This window comes from Phocoena phocoena, chromosome 2 (genome assembly GCF_963924675.1).
Source record: "Phocoena phocoena chromosome 2, mPhoPho1.1, whole genome shotgun sequence".
Lineage (NCBI taxonomy): Eukaryota > Metazoa > Chordata > Mammalia > Artiodactyla > Phocoenidae > Phocoena > Phocoena phocoena.
The window spans coordinates 140,537,909-140,555,669 of record NC_089220.1 but is presented as its reverse complement, the minus strand read 5'-3'; the positions used below and the strand labels follow the sequence as shown (position 1 = coordinate 140,555,669).

General features: G+C 46.7%; 1 protein-coding gene across 1 annotated transcript in view; it reads right to left on the bottom strand.

Annotated features, from left to right (window-relative positions):
* Positions 1-9,925: 9,925 nt before the first annotated feature.
* The window catches only part of SLC28A1 (solute carrier family 28 member 1), a 52,905-nt gene continuing 45,069 nt past the window's right edge, over positions 9,926-17,761 (bottom strand). Inside the window, 9 exon segments of the mRNA XM_065871772.1 lie at positions 9,926-9,998; positions 10,273-10,366; positions 10,369-10,383; positions 10,546-10,644; positions 11,394-11,471; positions 14,575-14,621; positions 14,623-14,730; positions 14,851-15,024; positions 17,155-17,165. Of these exon segments, the coding sequence (XP_065727844.1) occupies positions 9,926-9,998; positions 10,273-10,366; positions 10,369-10,383; positions 10,546-10,644; positions 11,394-11,471; positions 14,575-14,621; positions 14,623-14,730; positions 14,851-15,024; positions 17,155-17,165 (699 nt within the window).

Below are 17,761 nucleotides of genomic sequence, written 5' to 3'. Positions count from 1 at the left end.
GTCTTGCTCTTCTTGTCCATTGGCAGGGTGTGTGTGACAGACATCCCAAATAATATGTACAAGATAGATAGACATTCTTCTTCACTCACATAAAGTCTGCATTGTCACGGCAGCCTTGCTCTACAAAGACCTCTGGGGCTCAGGCTCCTTCTAACTGGTGAGTGCCCTGTCCCTAGAGTGTTGCCTTTGTCTCCATTGCCTAAGTGGGCTCACCTTCCCATCTGTGCTCCAACTGTCATGGAGCAAAATTATGAAACGTACCAGGGACATGGAGGATGAGTCCCTTCATCTAAGGCAGTGTTCAGCAAGCTACAGACTGCACGTAGGCCATGTTTCTGAAAACCCAGTTTTATTAGAACATAGCCACTCTCATTTGTTTAATATTGTCTAATGACTGCTTTCAAACTACAAGGGCAGAGTTGAGTAGTTGCAAAAGATATAATATGGGCCAAAATATTTACTATCTGGCCCTTTAAGAAAAATTTTGCTGGCCCCTTCTCTGAGGGCATGATCTGGAAGCTGCCTGCTGGACTTCTCACACTCCATTGATTAGACCTTAGTCACATGGCCACACCTAGCTGCAAGGAAGACTGAGAAATGTAGTCTTTAAGGTAGGCCACTGGCTCAGTTAGATATGTAGTTATTACTAAAGGGAAAAGGGAGAATGACTATTGGAGGACAACCAACCATCTTTCCTATGCTGGGTCATGTGTCCTTCGGTCAGATTTTGGTGCCTGTTATTTTGAAATTCTTGTAAGCCGGGTTCCTGATATTCACTTATAACCATGCTGATTTCTTCTGTCATCTCTGCCTTCCCTTCCTCATTGGGATATTTTACTACAGCAGAACTAGAGTTCCATTCTGACTTTCCACTCAGAGCCATCTTCTTGAATGCCTGTACTTTCAAGTGTGGAATAAGTGCCTGGCTATGTCAGCCCCTCCTTCACTTCCACTCACATAGTCCCTGTTGGCATGGTTACTCCCACTTCACCATTCCACATCTTCGTCAGAACTTGGTCCAAAGCAGCCATTTCCCTCCACATCTGGAATGGAAATCACTTCCCAGGCAAGTTAGGAACTTGTTGTACCCTTGATTGCGGGTAAGTAGGAGTTATAATAGATGTCCCAATAGATGAGGTCCCATCCACACCATTCTTATCCTATCTCTGGTCCCCTTTGCGATCTAGGCCAAGACGTTCTTCCATTCTCTCCATCCATGACAACTCCTCCTGGTGTTTCACTCTCAACACGCAAGCCATCAGCTTTGAGGATTTCTGAAGCAGGCATGTAGCTTCTTAACACTCTTCCTTGCTAATAGGTCTGCCTCTTTTAAATACCTCCCCAAGGCTATATCTAGTCTTTAGTCCCAACACACCAACTTGGTTACACCCATATTTACCACCCTGTGCTCTGGCTTCAACCTTGGATTTGCTCGTGACTCATGAACTGTCTGTATATGAGTACAGAACAACTACAGATCAGATCTGGGGCAATTTTTGAAACTATTATATGCTATGTGAGTAACAACTAAAAGAACTCAGGGTTCCCAGCTCACAGAAAGGAAGACTGGATGGTTGCCATCTTTTAATAGTTGAAGGGGCTGTCTTGTGGAAGAGGAAGTAGAACATTTCCACAAGGTTTCTATAAAATTTGACTATTTTTTAATGCTATTTTATTTTATTATTGTTTTGTTTTTGTTTGTTTGGTTTTTGGCCATACCACACGGCATTCAGGATCTTAATTTCCTGGCCAAGGATTGAACCCATGGCCCCTGCAGTGGAAGCACGGAGTCTTAACCACTGGACCGACAGGGAAGTCCCAAAGTTTGACTTTTTAAAACCAATGAGCGGGCTTTCCTGGTGGTCCAGTGGTTAAGAATCCGCCTGCCAATGCAGGGGACACGGGTTTGAGCCCTGGTCCAGGAAGATCCTACATGCTGCGGAACAACTAAGCCCATGCATCACAACCACTGAGCCTGAGCTCTAGAGCCCACAAGCCACAACTACTGAGTCCACGTGCCACAACTACTGAGCCCACGTGCCACAACTACTGAAGCCCGCGTGCCTAGAGCCTGTGCTCTGCAACAAGAGAAGCCACGACAATGAGAGGTCCGCGCACCACAACGAAGAGTAGCCCCTACTCGCCGCAACTGGAGAAAGCCCGCACACAGCAACAAAGACCCAACACAGCCAAAAATAAAAACAAATAAATAAATTTATATAAATAAATAAAACCAATGAGCAAGTGTTACTTTGGTTAAAAAAAAAAAAAAAAGACACACACACGAGATTGGACTTGTTCTGAGTATCCCAGAATGGCAAAACTGGGATCAAAAGCGAACCCTTTTTGATGCAAAATCAAAAAGAACCTTCTAAGAAGTGGAGCTGTCCAGTATGAAATGGATTGCACAGAGAGGTAATGAGATTCTTGTTTGGATGGTATTCAAGTAAATGATGATGACCACTTGATTCCAAGCAGAATGGGGAGTTTGACAATGTGGCTCTCCTAGGCAGCATCCTTTTGCTTGCAGAGTAAAAGGAACCTTCTCACATTAGCTCAGGCTAGAGGGGATTCTGGAAAGAATTCAGCTCTCATTGAATCAGAGGAAAAGTTGAGCAACTAGGCTATAGGAAGGGTGGGAATGAGATCAGCTCCAAGCCAGGCCCACTGTGGTAACTCAGCTTTCAGCTCTGTTTCTTTTTCTTTCTTTTTTATTTTTTTTTTCAGTTTGAACTCTTTCCCAAGAATCTGAAAGACCATTGGCAAGACTGTAGCTTTGCTTCTCCTGAGTCAGGTATTCAGTACTTGTTCAATCAACGATAGTCATGGGGGTGGAGTCTTGTGATTCAAACATAAAAGCATGATGACAGAGATCATCCATGCAGTGGGTATAAAAATTCTCAGAAAAGTTGGGAGGGGCAAACACCCTCAAAATGATATATAGGGTCCTGTCCAAACTCAGGGCTCACTACTTCTGAGTCAAAAGTAATTTCAAGCAGATGATGTTTTTCATGGGGTTGTAAAGAGGCCAGGACTAATTCATATTCAGCTGAAGGCACATTATTGAAATAAAGTGAGGGGTCGGGAGAGATGAGATCAGCGCCGTGGGAAGAATTGGTGGAAAGGGAGTAAATGTGGCTCATTGATCAACTCACAGACTTGGTGGGCTGCCTACCGGGACGTGCATTGTCTAGGACAGAGCTACATACAGGCTGACTTACAAGTTACAGAGCACTTGTGTCAAGGCAGGGTTTTTTCCCCATGTACTTTTAAAAATATACTTGTAACTTTTAGAATAGTTTTAGATTTACAGAAGGGCTGCATAAATAATGCAGAGCTCTTATAAATCCCTCACCCATTTACCATGGTATATTGTCACAGCTAATGGACTGCTATTAATATGTTTTTAACTACACTCCATACTATATTTGGATTTCATTACTTTTTCCCTAATGTCATTTTTCCATTCCAGGATCACATCCAAGATACCTGTATTCGTTTCTTAGGGCTTCTGGAACAAATTACCACAAATTTGGTAGCTTAAAATAACAGAAATATATTCTCTCCAGAGTTCTGGAGGCCAGAAGTCCTAAGTGTGTAGGCCACACTCCCTCTAAGGGCTCCAAGGGAGAAGCCTTCCTGCCTCTTCCAGCTTCTGGTGTCCCCAGGTGCTCCTTGGCTTGTTACGATAGGGTGGGCTATATCTTGGAGCTGATAATGCTGATCTCTGCCTCCATCTTTATATGGCCTTATTTGTGCATCTCCGTGCCTGTGTGCCTCAAATTTCCCTCTCCTTTCTCTTATAAAGGCACCCAGTCATTGAATTTAGGGCTCACAGTAAATCCAGGATAATCTCATCTTGAGATCCTTAACCTAATTACATCTGTAAAACCCTATTGCCAACTAAGGTTACATTCACAGGTACTGGGGGTTTGCACTTGGACATAGCTTTTTTTTTTTTTTTTTTAACATCTTTATTGGAGTATAATTGCTTTACAATGGTGTGTTAGTTTCTGCTTTATAACAAAGTGAATCAGCTATACATATACATATACCCCCATATCTCCTCCCTCTTGCATCTCCCTCCCACCCTCCCTATCCCACGCCTCTAGGTGGTCACAAAGCACTGAGCTGATCTCCCTGTGCTATGCGGCTGCTTCCCACTAGCTATCTATTTTACATTTGGTAGTATATATATGTCCATGCCACTCTCTCACTTCGTCCCAGCCTACCCTTCCCCCTCCCTGTGTCCTCAAGTCCATTCTCTATGGACATAGCTTTGGGGGGGACAAAATTCAACCCACTACGATACACATTTTTTAAAATTTATTTTATTTATTTTTGGCTGCATTGGGTCTTCGTTGCTGCGTGTGGGCTTTCCCTAGTTGTGGCGAGCAGGGGATACTCTTCGTTGGGGTGCGCGGGCTTCTCACTGCAGTGGCTTCTTTTGTTGCGGAGCATGGGCTCTAGAGTGCAGGCTCAGGAGTTATGGCGCATGGGCTTAGTTGCTTCGCGGCATGTGGGATCTTCCTAGACCAGGGCTCGAACCCGTGTTCCCTGCATTGGCAGGTGGATTCTTAACCACTGCGCCACCAGGGAAGCCCTGCAATACACGTTCAGTCATCATGTCTCCTTAGGCTTCTTGGGGTTGTGACAGTTTCTCAAACCTTCCTTGCTTCTAATGACCCTGCCGGTTTTGAGGATTATTGAGGATCAATATTTTGTAGACTGTGTCTCAATTTGTTTGCCTGATGCTTTTCTCATGGTTAGGCTGGGGTTATGGGCTTCAGGGAGGAGGACCACAGAGGTGAATTCCCCTTCTCAACACAACGTATCAAGGGTATGTGTTATCAACTGGACTTACCACTGATGGGGTTAACCATGACCACCTGGCTAAGGAAGTGTTTACCAGACTTCTCTACAGCAAAGTTCCTTTCTTGTTCCCCCATTTCCATACTGTACTCTTTGGAAGAAAGTTACTAAGCATAGCACACACTTACGAGATGGGGAGTTATGCTTCACTCCTTGAGTGGGGAGCATTTGCATAAATTATTTGGAATTCTGCTATTGTCCTTGCAATTTTGCATGCATTCTCTCATATGAAAGGCAGGTTTCATAGATTCCAACCAGAGTTCCACGGCCTTTTCCCAATTCCCCTTAGAGAATCTGAAATGCAGGACAAATCATCTGAAGAAACAATTCTCTGAAGAGTTTTCATTAACAGAAAATGCTATAGGACAGAGCTATTCACAGCATGGACTGGTGTGGTCCACATCTGCTTCTAGATCTATAATAATGTAAATATCGATATTGAAAGTGACATTCAGAAACTGCATAGCAATTTGACAGAGTAATCTTATGTGTGTTGAATGTAACAATAAAGATGCCTTTATTATTATTTTCCCAGTAATTCACTTGTATTGTCCTTTATACAAGTATTGGTCCAGGACGAACTGGGGGGGAAACGGTCTTCAGCACAGAGTGGACCCCACTGGGTGTGGCCTAACACAGTCTCTGGTGTTCTGGGCTGCTCCCTTCTCCACACCCGCTCTGCATGTACCCCTCACTCCCAGACATCAGAGTGAAGCCCGGACCCACCAATGGGCTCCTGTCTGGGCCTCTTCCCACTGAGCTTATGACAGTGACCTTCCCTACAGGGCATACTATTCTTACCTCCCCCCGTCCCCCCGGCAGGACAGCCCTTCTGCGGTGCCCCCAGGGGCAGCATCTCTGGCTGCTCTGAGCCTGTCTGTGGTCAGCTCCGTGGGCAGCCACAGCCAGCCCTGCCTGGGAAAGAGCCAGCCCTGCTCTCACCATGCTCTGGGCATCCAGCCCTTTCCATGAGTGAAGCCCTTTCAATTCCTTTTGCTCATGGTCAGGCACATGCAGGGGGCAGCAGAGGGCAGCAGGAGGGGGACAGGAGTCTCCAATCCAGAAAGGGCTTCCAATGTAGACTTTTACTAATCTCTCCAAATGAGGTCATTCATATAGTCATGTGACTGAAAGGAGTCCATGACCAGGCCATCCCGCCAGGGCTTAATTTAAAATGATAAATACAGATGGCCGACAGGCACATGAAAAGATGCTCAACATCACTAATTATTAGAGAAATGTAAATCAGAACTACAATGAAGTACCACCACACACGGGTCAGAATGGCCATCATTAAAAAGTCTACAAACAGGCTTCCCTGGGGGCGCAGTGTTTAAGAATCTGCCTGCCAATGCAGGGGACACGGGTTTGAGCCCTGGTCTGGGAAGATCCCACATGCCGCGGAGCAACTAAGCCCATGCGCCACAACTACTGAGACTGTGCTCTAGAGCCTGTGAGCCACAACTACTGAGCCCGCGTGCCACAACTACTGAAGCCCGTACACCTAGAGCCTGTGCTCCACGACAAGAGAAGCCACCGCAATGAGAAGCCCATGCACCGCAATGAAGAGTAGCCCCCGCTCACCACAACTAGAGAAAGCCCGCATGCAGCAGCGAAGACCCAACACAGCCAAAAATAAAAATAAAGTAAAATAAAATAAATAAATTTATTTTTTTAAAAAAGTCTACAAAAAGCAAATTCTGGAGAGGGTGTGGAGAAAAGGGAACCTTCTTACACTGTTGGTGGGGATGTAAATTGGTGGAACCACTATGGAGAACAGTATGGAGGTTCCTCAAAAAAACTAAAAATAGAGCTACCATATGATCCTGCAATTCTACTCCTGGGCATAAACCCAGATAAAACTATAATTCGAAAAGATACATGTACCCCTATGTTCACTGCACTATTTACAATAGCCACACATGGAAACAACCTAAATGTCCATCAACAGATGAATGGATAAAGAAGAGGTGGCATATATATACAATGGAATACTATTCAGCCATAAAATATAAAGAAATAATGCCATTCGCAGCAACATGGATGGACCTAGAGATTATCATAGTGAGTGAAGTCAGAAAGTAAAACAAAAAGTACGTCACAAATACCATGATATCACCTATATGTGGAATCTAAAATATGACACAAATGAACTTATTTATGAAACAGAAACAGACTCACAGACATAGAAAACAAGACAGAGGAGGAGTAGGGGAGGGATGGATTGGGAGTTTGGGATTAGCAGATGCAAACTATTATATATATGTGTAGAGCTGAATCACTGCTGTACACCAGAAACTAACACAACATTGTAAATCAACTATACTTCAATAAAATAAATTTTTAAAAAATGATGAATATATCTTTTATGTTGATGGCTATTACACTAAATATAGAAGAACACAGAATCTACGTATTTTAAGAAAACTAATTTATGTAAAAACACGCAGTCACATTCAAATATTTGATATATCCCTGGTGGTCTAGTGACAAGGATTTGGCACTTTCAAATGTGAAATAAAAATATTCAAATATGAATAAAAATGGCTTTTTAAATTATTGAACTGGGCTTTAGTTGAAAAAAAAATCTTTTCATTATCTAGTGGATAACCTGATACTACAGTGTATTCTGTGCTAATATATACGACAGTTTAAATGGCAACTTGTATAATCCTATTCTGGCATTATTTTCACTAAGAGCCTCAACAAATCCATTGACCAGGCCACATATGGGTGCCCCACAAGCCCTGGGGGACACGGGTTTGTGCCCCGTTCCAGGAGGATCCCACATGTCGCGGAGCGGCTGGGCCCGTGAGCCATGGCCGCTGAGCCTGCGCGTCTGGAGCCTGTGCTCCACAACGGGAGAGGCCACAACAGTGAGAGGCCCACGTACCACAAAAAAAAAAAAAGAAACACCAAGAGAGCTGCTTTCTCTCTTTGCCATATAAAAGGACACAGTGAGAGGGTGGCCTTCTGTAAGCCAGGAAGAGAGACCTCACCAGAAACCGACCATGCTGGCACCCTAATCTTGGACTTCCAGCCTCCAAAACTGTGACAAAATAAATTTCTGTTGTTTAAGCTGCCCAGTCTGTGGTACTTTGTTATGGTGGCCCAAGCCAAGTAATAAAGTAGGTACTCAATATATATCCCTTGATTGAATAAATAAACAATACATAAACCCGGAGTGGACAAACCACTTACACAGGATTCATTCTTTGCAAGAATCCCTCTTTGCTACCCCCTTTGATTTCTAGTCTTTGACAAAAACCTTAGACCTTCACAGGCCAGCGAGACAAAATCAATGGCAGTTTGGGTTCTTTGGGTCTGTTTCTTAGCACAAGAGTGGCAAATAGTGTGCCACCTGGAAAAGGCACCTAGAATTACTTGAAGGTGTGCTCATCCAGCACTGAGCTGATATGGATTCTGAAGCCCCTTCTGGATTCAGTGCAAGGAGTCCTGTGATTGATTAGCAATGCCTGTCACGGCTGTGGGTGGGGTGAGTGGAGGCATCTGGGCCAATCCTGACTCAGAAGCTGCAAGGCAAGAGCCTAGCCATGGGGTATGGGAGTCAGGCCAAGACTCTGCTGTGCAGAGCTAAGGGCAAGGACTCGGGCCCTGAGGAAGGGACCCAGGGCTAGCCTGTGGGGGTCACAAGGAGCAAGACCAGTGCCCAGTAGAGCCCAAATCCTTGACCGAGCAGGGTAACTGCTGACCAGGCTCCATATTCCCTCTGCCTCAGGCCCCAGCTGGGAAGCATTATCCAACAGAGGTGGGTGAGGGAACAGGGGCCCTGTGGCCTCAGGGACAGGTGCACTGCAGTTCACCGCAGCCAAAGCTGCTGGGGAAATGAGGATAGAGGTGGTAGGAGCATAGGGCAGGATGTGCTGGGTGACAGGAACTCCAGAAACAAAGGCTTACAGGCAGGGAAAACACATCAGATGCCTGACCTACTGGAGCAGAGGGATTGGGCTGGGGAGAAAAGGCAAGCAGAGGGGGTCAGAGGAAGTCACACAACCGAGCTCCTTGAACGTTAGCAGCCTAGCAGAGAGATGAAACACCCCAGCTTGTGGAACTGGATGGCGGGGATTCTGCCTCTTCCTCTTCCCAGTTGTGCCACTTTAGGCAAGTTACTTAACCTCTCTGGGACTCTGGTTCCTCAACTGGGGATAATAATAGTATCTGACTCACAGGGTTGTTGTAGGGACTGAGTTACAAAGTATGAAGCACTGAGAACAGTGCACTGACACACAGTGCTCTGTTACATTTGCAAGTGTTACAGTTATGTAGAGTAAAGCAGTCTGAACATTAACCAATATTTCCCCAGTTGTTTTCCATGGAATCCTCAACTAAGAGATACTTCTATCAACAAGATTTTTATAGCCAAATTGGAAAAATGTCTCCTATTATACCCACGTCAAACGGATGAGTCCACAGTAAACAAACAAACAATAAACCCCTAACTTTCTTTAGCTTAGTGTTTCCCAAACGCAGTGGATCATGGAAACTTCTGCATACCTTGTGGGACAGTGTTCCACAGGACACCAGTGTGGGACGTGCTACGGAGGAAGGCCGTGGGGAGTCTCTGGACGTAGAGGAAGGGGTCTCCAGGAGAAGCTGCCTGGCAGGGGCTAAACCACAGCAAGATTCCAGCACCTAGAGAGGAGGGGGAAGGAATCAGCTGAAATGCCAGGGCTGAGGGCCCTGGAGCAGAAGGGAAGGGTAAATGGGGGAGACCCAGGGCAGAGGGTATATGGAAGAGCAGGGAGCTGTTTGGTTATAGAGAGGAGAGAAGAGGCAGAGGTGACCCTGAGAATTCACACTTGGGGAGGTAGGAAATGGGAGAGCAGAAAGGTGGTGACGAGTGGGGGGGCAACCCTCATTTACTTATGTATTCACTCTGCCCACTCACCCTGTCACCCTTCCCAATTTATGACTGAGGTGGGTCTAAGCCCTGCGGCTTCCCCAAGGGGGTGGGCCTGGAGAGAGAGAGATGGGGACAGCTGCTTCCTGGGGAAGAAGAGACTCCAGAAGGCATAGAGATGTTCTGTCCCCGCTATGCACAGATCGTGTGATTATAAAATCAACAGCAGTTGTCCAGGGCCTCTAGGGTGAACTCCGGGTCAGTGCTGAAAAGAAGCAAAGGCTGCAGTCTGAGCTCTAGGCCTGGCTCTGCTAGCCACTAAAGGCTGTGCAACTTTGGGGAAGTTGCTCCATGTCTCTGGCCCAAACTTCATCTCTAAGTTTGGTCCTCAAGCCCCACTTCTTCCTCCCTTGGTCACATCAGCCACAGCCATGACATTTCTATCCCTTGCCCTGGTGCCAAAGGCCTCCACCGGGAAATTGGGCCTCCTGCACCCCATCACTGTCAGGGTCCCTCCGCCCCACGGCCCAGGTTCTCACCTCTGGAAGGCCTGGCGGCAGCACTGGTACACCTCAAAACTGCTGCTGCTGAGGGTCGTGTTCAGGAAGGACACACAGTCGACCTCAGCCCCCCGGGCATGTACAGGATCCCTGTGCAGGGAAAGCAGCTGGTGGGCAGGGCCCAGCCCCTCACTACCCTCCAACCTCACCCAAGGACTTCCAGAGAGGCCAGAGCCCCAGTGCCTGGCCCTGGACCAGGGCCAGCTGGAGAATCAGGGCTCTGAGTCCTGAGCCCACCAGGCCTGCACTCACCTGCCACGCAGGCATTCACCAGAGACACACAGGCCCCCGTGCAGAGCACCCGGAGCATGATCTGGGAGAAGTTGCTCTTCTGCTGGGGGGCCATGGAGGCTGCAAGAGGACAGGAGTGCTCAGGGCCAGGACTCAGCATGCCCCTCTGCCTATATCTGTGCCTCCAGCTGCATCTGCTGACACCCCTTTCTCTTCTGGGTGGCCAGAGGGACAGACGCTGTCCTCCTGATGCTTTTGAGCTTGGGAGTCCTCCATGGCCTGAGTTGGGCCCCTAGGTAACACTCCACACCGCCCCCCACCCCACATGCCATCAGTGGCAACTGTAGGAAGAGAACGTGAGTTTGGAGTCAGGCAGACCTGGGATTAAACACAGGTTCAGCCACTTATTAGCTGAGTGACTTGGGCCATCATTCACTTTTGCAAGACTCAGCAAAACAGGATGGTTACACTACCAGGCAGGGAACTGCAGGGGGTGGAAATGGTTTTTGTAAAGAGCTGAGAGCTGTGCAGAGCCTTCTCCCCTAGGACCCTCCAGGCCTGCCTGTCCCTTGCGGGTACGGGAACTAAAGCCTCAGAGGGCAGGTCACCACCACACCTCCCGACCCTCCCCAGAGCCCTGAGCCAGGCTTGGCCTACAAGGCCAAGGTGCTAACCTCCTGGGCTACCCCAGCAGCAGAGAAATCATGAAATGCCAGGGCTGGGAGGAAGCTCCATGGCCGCCTTGTTCAGGCTCTGCCTTAGACTAATGGGAGAACTGAGACCTACAGATCCCCAAGAAATATCTCAGAGCCAGGACTAGTGTCCATCCCCGACTCTCCAGGATACCGAGAGGCCCCTATAGGACTCACTCAGGCCTCCCAGCATGATCCCAATGGTGCTGAAGTTGGCAAATCCACAGAGGGCAAACGTCGTATTTCTGCTCTGACCTGAGAAGACAGAAGATGAGCGGGGAAGGGCTTCCCTCAGATGGGACGGGAGTTTGCTCAAACCACCCCGTACCCTGGCCTTAATTTCACCCACTGCCTATGTGCCTTTGACCTTTGAAGCACTCGGTGCCGCCCTTTCCCAGCCATGCACACCTACCTCTAAGTCAACTCAAGCTGCACAACCTCACAAACACAGCCCCCTCCTCATCTGCCCTTGAATCTCCTTAATTACCAGCCTTTCTGGGTATGATTCAGGCTGGCCCAGTCCTCTCACTTTGGCCCTACTAAGCTCTGTACCCAGGAGCAGTGGGTGAACGGCCCTTCCCGACATGCTGCAGCCCCGTACCTTTGTTTACGGAGAATGCGCTCAGGCTGAGGTCCTTTGAGGTGCTGTCATGCCCAAAGAGCAGGATGGTGGCCCAGTGAAGAGAGGGAGGGATTCGGAGCCCAGTCGGCTTGGGTTCCAGGCTTGTCACGGCCTATTTCAGGTTGAGCAAGTCGATAGCCTCCTAAGTTTTAGTTTCTCCATCAGGAATGTGGGAGTAATAGTAGCTGCCTGGAAAGACTGTCATAAAGATCATCTAATGTACAGGAAGTACCAGGCACAGCGGAGGGATTTAAGCAAGGTAATTCTCCTTCCCTTTTGCTCTGAATGGTTGTGTAATTTCTTAGAAGTGTTAAGAGCCAAAATGGAACAATTTGGAAAAAAAGATTGGCTTAGACCCATACCTCACACCATATAAAAAATTAATTCTAAATCACTGAAGCAGATTAATATTTTAAACATCAAATAGGAAATATAGAATAATTATTATTGTTACAAAATAATATTATTACTCTCATTTTGGAGAGGAGCAAACTGAGGCTCACAGAAGTGACTGAGGAAGTTCACACAGCAAAAATGCAGCTGTGTCAGAATTTGAACTCAGTTTTGTCTGACTCCAAAGCTCATGATTTTAACTACTTCACCATATTGTTTCAGGAATTTAACCCTTGCCAGATTTTTGGAATGGAGATAACTTTCTAAATTTAGATATTACAGAAGAAATGCAAAGATTTGGTGTAAATTTTGTGTTTAAAAAAGTCCCTGAATACAGAATGAAGGGGAGAAAAAAAGACAAGGAAAAATATATGCAGAAAATGTAACAGAAAAGGGTTAATATCTTTGTAACACACAGAGTTTATACAAATTGATGAAAAAAAAATTAAGGTACCTGCATTCTGCTTACTCACCTACAATCACCCTCCCAAGCCGCTCAAGTAATCTTAAAATGTCAAAAGTCAAACCTTCAGTAACTTCCTACTGCTCCTCGGCCTGTGTCACTCTCTTTTACAATTACCACCTCTTCTAACCTCACTGCTCTCCTCTCAGTTCTCCAAACAAGTGATTTTCAACCTCAAGGCCTTTGCATGTGCCTCTTTCTTTGCCTGGAATGCTCTTCCCAATTTCTCCTGGCCCCTCCTCCTCCCTGCAAGTCTTGGCCTAATAACCACATCTCAGGGAGGCCTTTTCTGACCAGCCCAGTCAAGGAAGACCCCCTCCCTGTTTCCTCTTATTGTTTCCATCAGAGAACTTACCACAAATTGTGGTTTTAAGATATTTTATTCCTTTGCTTTCTTGCGTTTTGCTCGTGTCTTTCACTAGGTGTAAGTTCCATGTCACCAGGGACCATGTCTGTCGAATTCCCCATTTTATCCCTGGTACCCAGCAGAGGGCCTGGCACTTCAGAGGTCTCAACAAATACTTGCCGAAGGAATGAAGTTCATTTAAAAAAGATCCCGAAGGCACATACCACCCACTATCTCTAGAGAAGGGAGTGATACTGGAGCTGAAAATGAGGAGTGAGGGGAAACCTGGGCTTTTTACTCCATACAAACTTTTTTTTTTTAAACTAAAGAGTACATTCCTTTATGATTAAAAAAATAATTTAAAAGGCAAGAAAAAAATTTTTTATTAAAAGTTCCTAGTAACCCAGTAACAAATGAAAACAATGAACTATTATTTGTCCCTTGACGTATCAAAACTTTTTTTTAAGAGGCTACTCAGCCCTGTTCAGTGTGTGGTAAAATCAATGCTCACAGGCACAGCTGGGGTGGTTTCAGTTGTTACAACCCCTTGGGAAAGATACTGGCAGCAACCACACGAGGATCCGTGCCATGTGATTCAGTCATCCCACATCTGGGAAAGCTCCTGAGGAAATGCTCGGAGAGGAGGGAGAAGTCCTGTGCAAAAAGCTATTCATTTCAGCGTTGTGTATAGTAGCCAAATAATGGAATTATATATTATATTGTTATATTTATTATAATATAATTAATTATAATTATATTATATATTATAATAGCTGTAATTTTGGGATGATAAGATGATGGGTAATTTTGTCATTCTCAATCATGTTACATACAGCTGTTATTATTTTAGAGAGTTTCATTTTAGACAGCTTTTATAGTTTTTTTCTTTTTTTTAATGTCTTAACAGGGACTTCCCTGGTGGTCCAGTGGCTAAGACTCCACACTCCCAATGCAGGGGGCCCAGTTTGATCCCTGGTCCGGGAACTAGATCCCACATGCCTCAACTAAGACTTTGCATGCTAATTCGCATGCCGCAACTAAAAGATCCCACATGCTGCAACTAAAGAAAAAGATCCCGTGTGCTGCAACTAAATAAATAAATAGATAGATAGATAAACAAATAAGTCTTAACAGAAGAAACCAACCCCTGAACTGAATCCAATATATTGAAGATGAATGGGGTGGTGAGGTCTCCCCGTTTTACTCTCTTAGCTCATTAGATGCTCCCATCCATTCCTTCGGGGTAGGTGTGGCAGGTTCTACACTTGTTTTCCAACAGAAGAGGCAAGGTGCAGCGGCTGGCCCAGCGCCGCACAGGATGGTGGCCTGTCTACAGCTGGAGCTCAGATACCTCCAACGGGGCTCTTTCTCAACCTCAGCCTCCTAAGAGGCCTTGAGAAAGATGGCCTCTGAAGCTGTCTTGTTGCCCAGGGCAACGGGATGTGGGAGGTTGAGCAGCCCCTCAGTGTGTCTCAGCCGGGCCCACAGGGGAGCCACTACATCACGCCCTGCCCCAGGGAGGGGACAGGGACACTCACAGAGATCCACTGCTTCCTGGAACCGGCCCACTCCTCGGCGCCCGTCGTTCAGAAACAGCTTCACTCCCAGCAGCTCAGCCACCACCGGGCAGCCCTCCCAGGCCACTCCCATCAAGAAGGCCACTGACCACAGGATGTAGGAGCAGATGAGCCTAGGCATGAGGCAAGAGGAGTGGCTGGGACTGGGGTTGGTCTGGGATCTGTGGGTGTCCACCCACCATCACCCACCGACCAGGACCACCACCTCCACAGGCTGCGTGGGTGGCTGGAACTGTACCTGGAAGCTGAGCCCCTGGACGTCCATCACGTCTCCCAGCCAGGAGAGGGCAGCATTGATGAAGGCCAGCACAGCCAGGAAAGCAATCAGGTTGGCTGCGACGTTGGTCACGACCCTCACGGACATGGCAGCCCCACTGCTAGCTGCTTCTAAGAGGTTTTGAGCATCTCTGTTGATGGGATCAAGAGTCATCATTATTGGCCTATCTCCACAAACAGCAGGGCTCCCCACCCTACAGCTCAAAGAGGAACCTTGGACAGAGCATTTCAGAGCCAGTGGTCCTTGTTTTCCCTCTGAGGCCAGAGAGAGAAAGAGGCTGGCCCAAGCACTAGGATAAGACCCAGACTCCTAGCACAGATGCTGTCCGAGACAGAAACCACTAGCCACGTGTGACTTTTGAGCACTTGAAAGGAGGCTGATCTGAATTGAAATGTGTTGCAAATATACACACCAGATTTCAGAGACTGAGTCAAAAAAAAAGAAAGAATATGAAATACCTTATTAATAATTTTTATATTGATTACTTGTTAAAATGACAATACTTAGGATATATTTAGTTAAATAAAACATTTTATTAAAATCACCTGCTTCGTTTTTACTTTTTAAAAGATGACTACTAGAAGATTTTAATTATAGATGTGACTCATATTTCTCTAGGGCAGTTCTGCTCTAGACCCTCAGGAAGTTGTGCAGTTGGGGATGCCCGTTGTATCCACAAGCACATTTGTCAAAAGTCGTGTCTTTCAACATTTTTTAAGAATTCAATGTTACACAAAGGTTGCTAAGACTATGATAAAGAGATGTTAGGAGGTGAGAGAAATCAAGGACAGTGCTCAACACGTCAATGCGATTGACACTGGGGATCAGACCTCAAGGCAGCCCATCACCTCTACTCCTGTGGTCAGAGAGCTGTTTCTAAGGAAATCTGCCCCTACAACATACAACACCCACCCTTTGACCCTGGGTCGGTCTCCTGGAGCCACGCTATAGAAGCCCTCACAGCAAGATGATGGAGCTGCCAGACCCCCGGGATTCTCCCTTCCGGAATTTTCATCCTCACTGTGGTCCCAAACCCTCTGCTTCCCTGTTCTCTTCACAGAGATGGAACACTTTTTCACCACTGTGTTATTTACCAAATGGGAGAATTAGAACCAACCCAAACATCTGACAATGGGGGGATGGCTATGCATTGTCAAGCTGCCATCAAAAACAATGGTTACCAAGGCTTCACAATACTGTGGAGAAATGCCTGCATACTTGCATATAGAGCATACCCACAATGATAGGGAAAAAAACAAACTCCACAACTATGCATAAAAAGAAGATCAGAAAGAAATACACTGAAATGTCAACCAGTTGTCTGTCCCTGGCTAGAGGGGCCAGAGTGATTTTCTTTTCTTTCAGCTTTTCTGTATATCTCTAAACGTCCACATGATATATATTGTCTTTATAAGCAGAAAAGTAAAATAGACTTCTTCTTAAAGTTTGTAATAAATCAACTGCAGTTTTAAATTTTTAAATAAAAAAGGAACAAAAGGAGGGGAGGTAAGTTTAAGCTACATGTTCAGGCGAATAAAGCAGACGGCCAAAGAAGCCCATGGAAGTACCAGGAACTACTGATGAGGAACCAGGCCTCAGAGACCCTCTGAGGCTCTGAAAGCCTTGTAATATCCTCCTCCTTCTTCTTTTAAAGCCCCTTTGTTTCCTTTCAGCGGCAAGCAGAAACCACTTAAGATGTGTACCAGCTCCAGCACCCACCTCCCACGCGCCCCCATCACAGCCACTGGGTGTGCAGGCCTTGCTCCTCATGGAAATAGCCAGCCTCAGGCAGGTGTCCTCTCTGGACTTTCCAGGCCAAGCTTTGGGACTTTGCTGGCCTCCTCCTCAGCCGCCCAGCTCCAGCGGGCACAATACCACATCTGGAATCTTGGGATTTTCCCCTCTACCAGCCAGGACCCTCCCCTTTCCTCCAGCTTGGAGGCCACATCTGGTTTGTCAACTCGAGTCTCAGTGGGGAGCACATCTTGCACATTCATGGACACTGTCCTTTGAATGGGCCAGTCGTGGCCACTGCCTCAAATGCCCCAGGCAGTCATTTCCTTCTCATCTTGGAAAGGGCTGAGTCCTGCACTGGCAGGGCTCCCGGGGGCACTGGGTCAGCCCACACACGGCCTCTCTGCTGCCAGTTATGCCTCAGGGCCATGACATTCCCCAGCGCTGCCTCCAGACACCAGGTCAGGAATGCCTTCTGTCCCAGCATGACAGGGCCCACTCCTGCCCAAGGCCCTCCTTCCTCTACCTAAAGGTGTCCTATGTGAAGAGGGATAGAGGGTAGGAGCCATCCATCTGAACTTTCAAAAAGGTCTTTACTGAGAAAAGAAATAAATCCAGACACTCCAAAGCATAAAATGGGCCAGTTTTAGAAGGCTGGACTTCTGACCCTAATATGTCAGAGAAAGAACAACCACTTTTTCAACACCATGTCAGGTGTTTTTTTGTTTTTAAAATTTTTTTTGATGTGGACCGTTTTTAAAGTCTTTATTGAATTTGTTACAATATTGCTTCTGTTTTATGTTTTGGTTTTTTGGCCGTGAGGCATGTGGGATCTTAGCTCCCAGACCAGGGATCGAACTCTCACCCCCTGCATTGGAAGGCAAAGTCGTAACAACTGGACCACCAGGGGAGTCCCTTGCCAGGTGTTTTCTGTTTATTATGGCATTTAATTCTTAGACTGCTGTGAGGTGGGCAGTAATTCCACCCATTTTACAGGTGTAGAAACTAAGCATGTGGTTGACTCTTACTTGGCCCTGCTTGGGCCTCCCAGACCCTGTCCCAGGGGCTCCCACTCTTGCACAATTGATTGAGAAACATCAGTGGCCATCCCCGCAACCCATCCTGTGTTCACA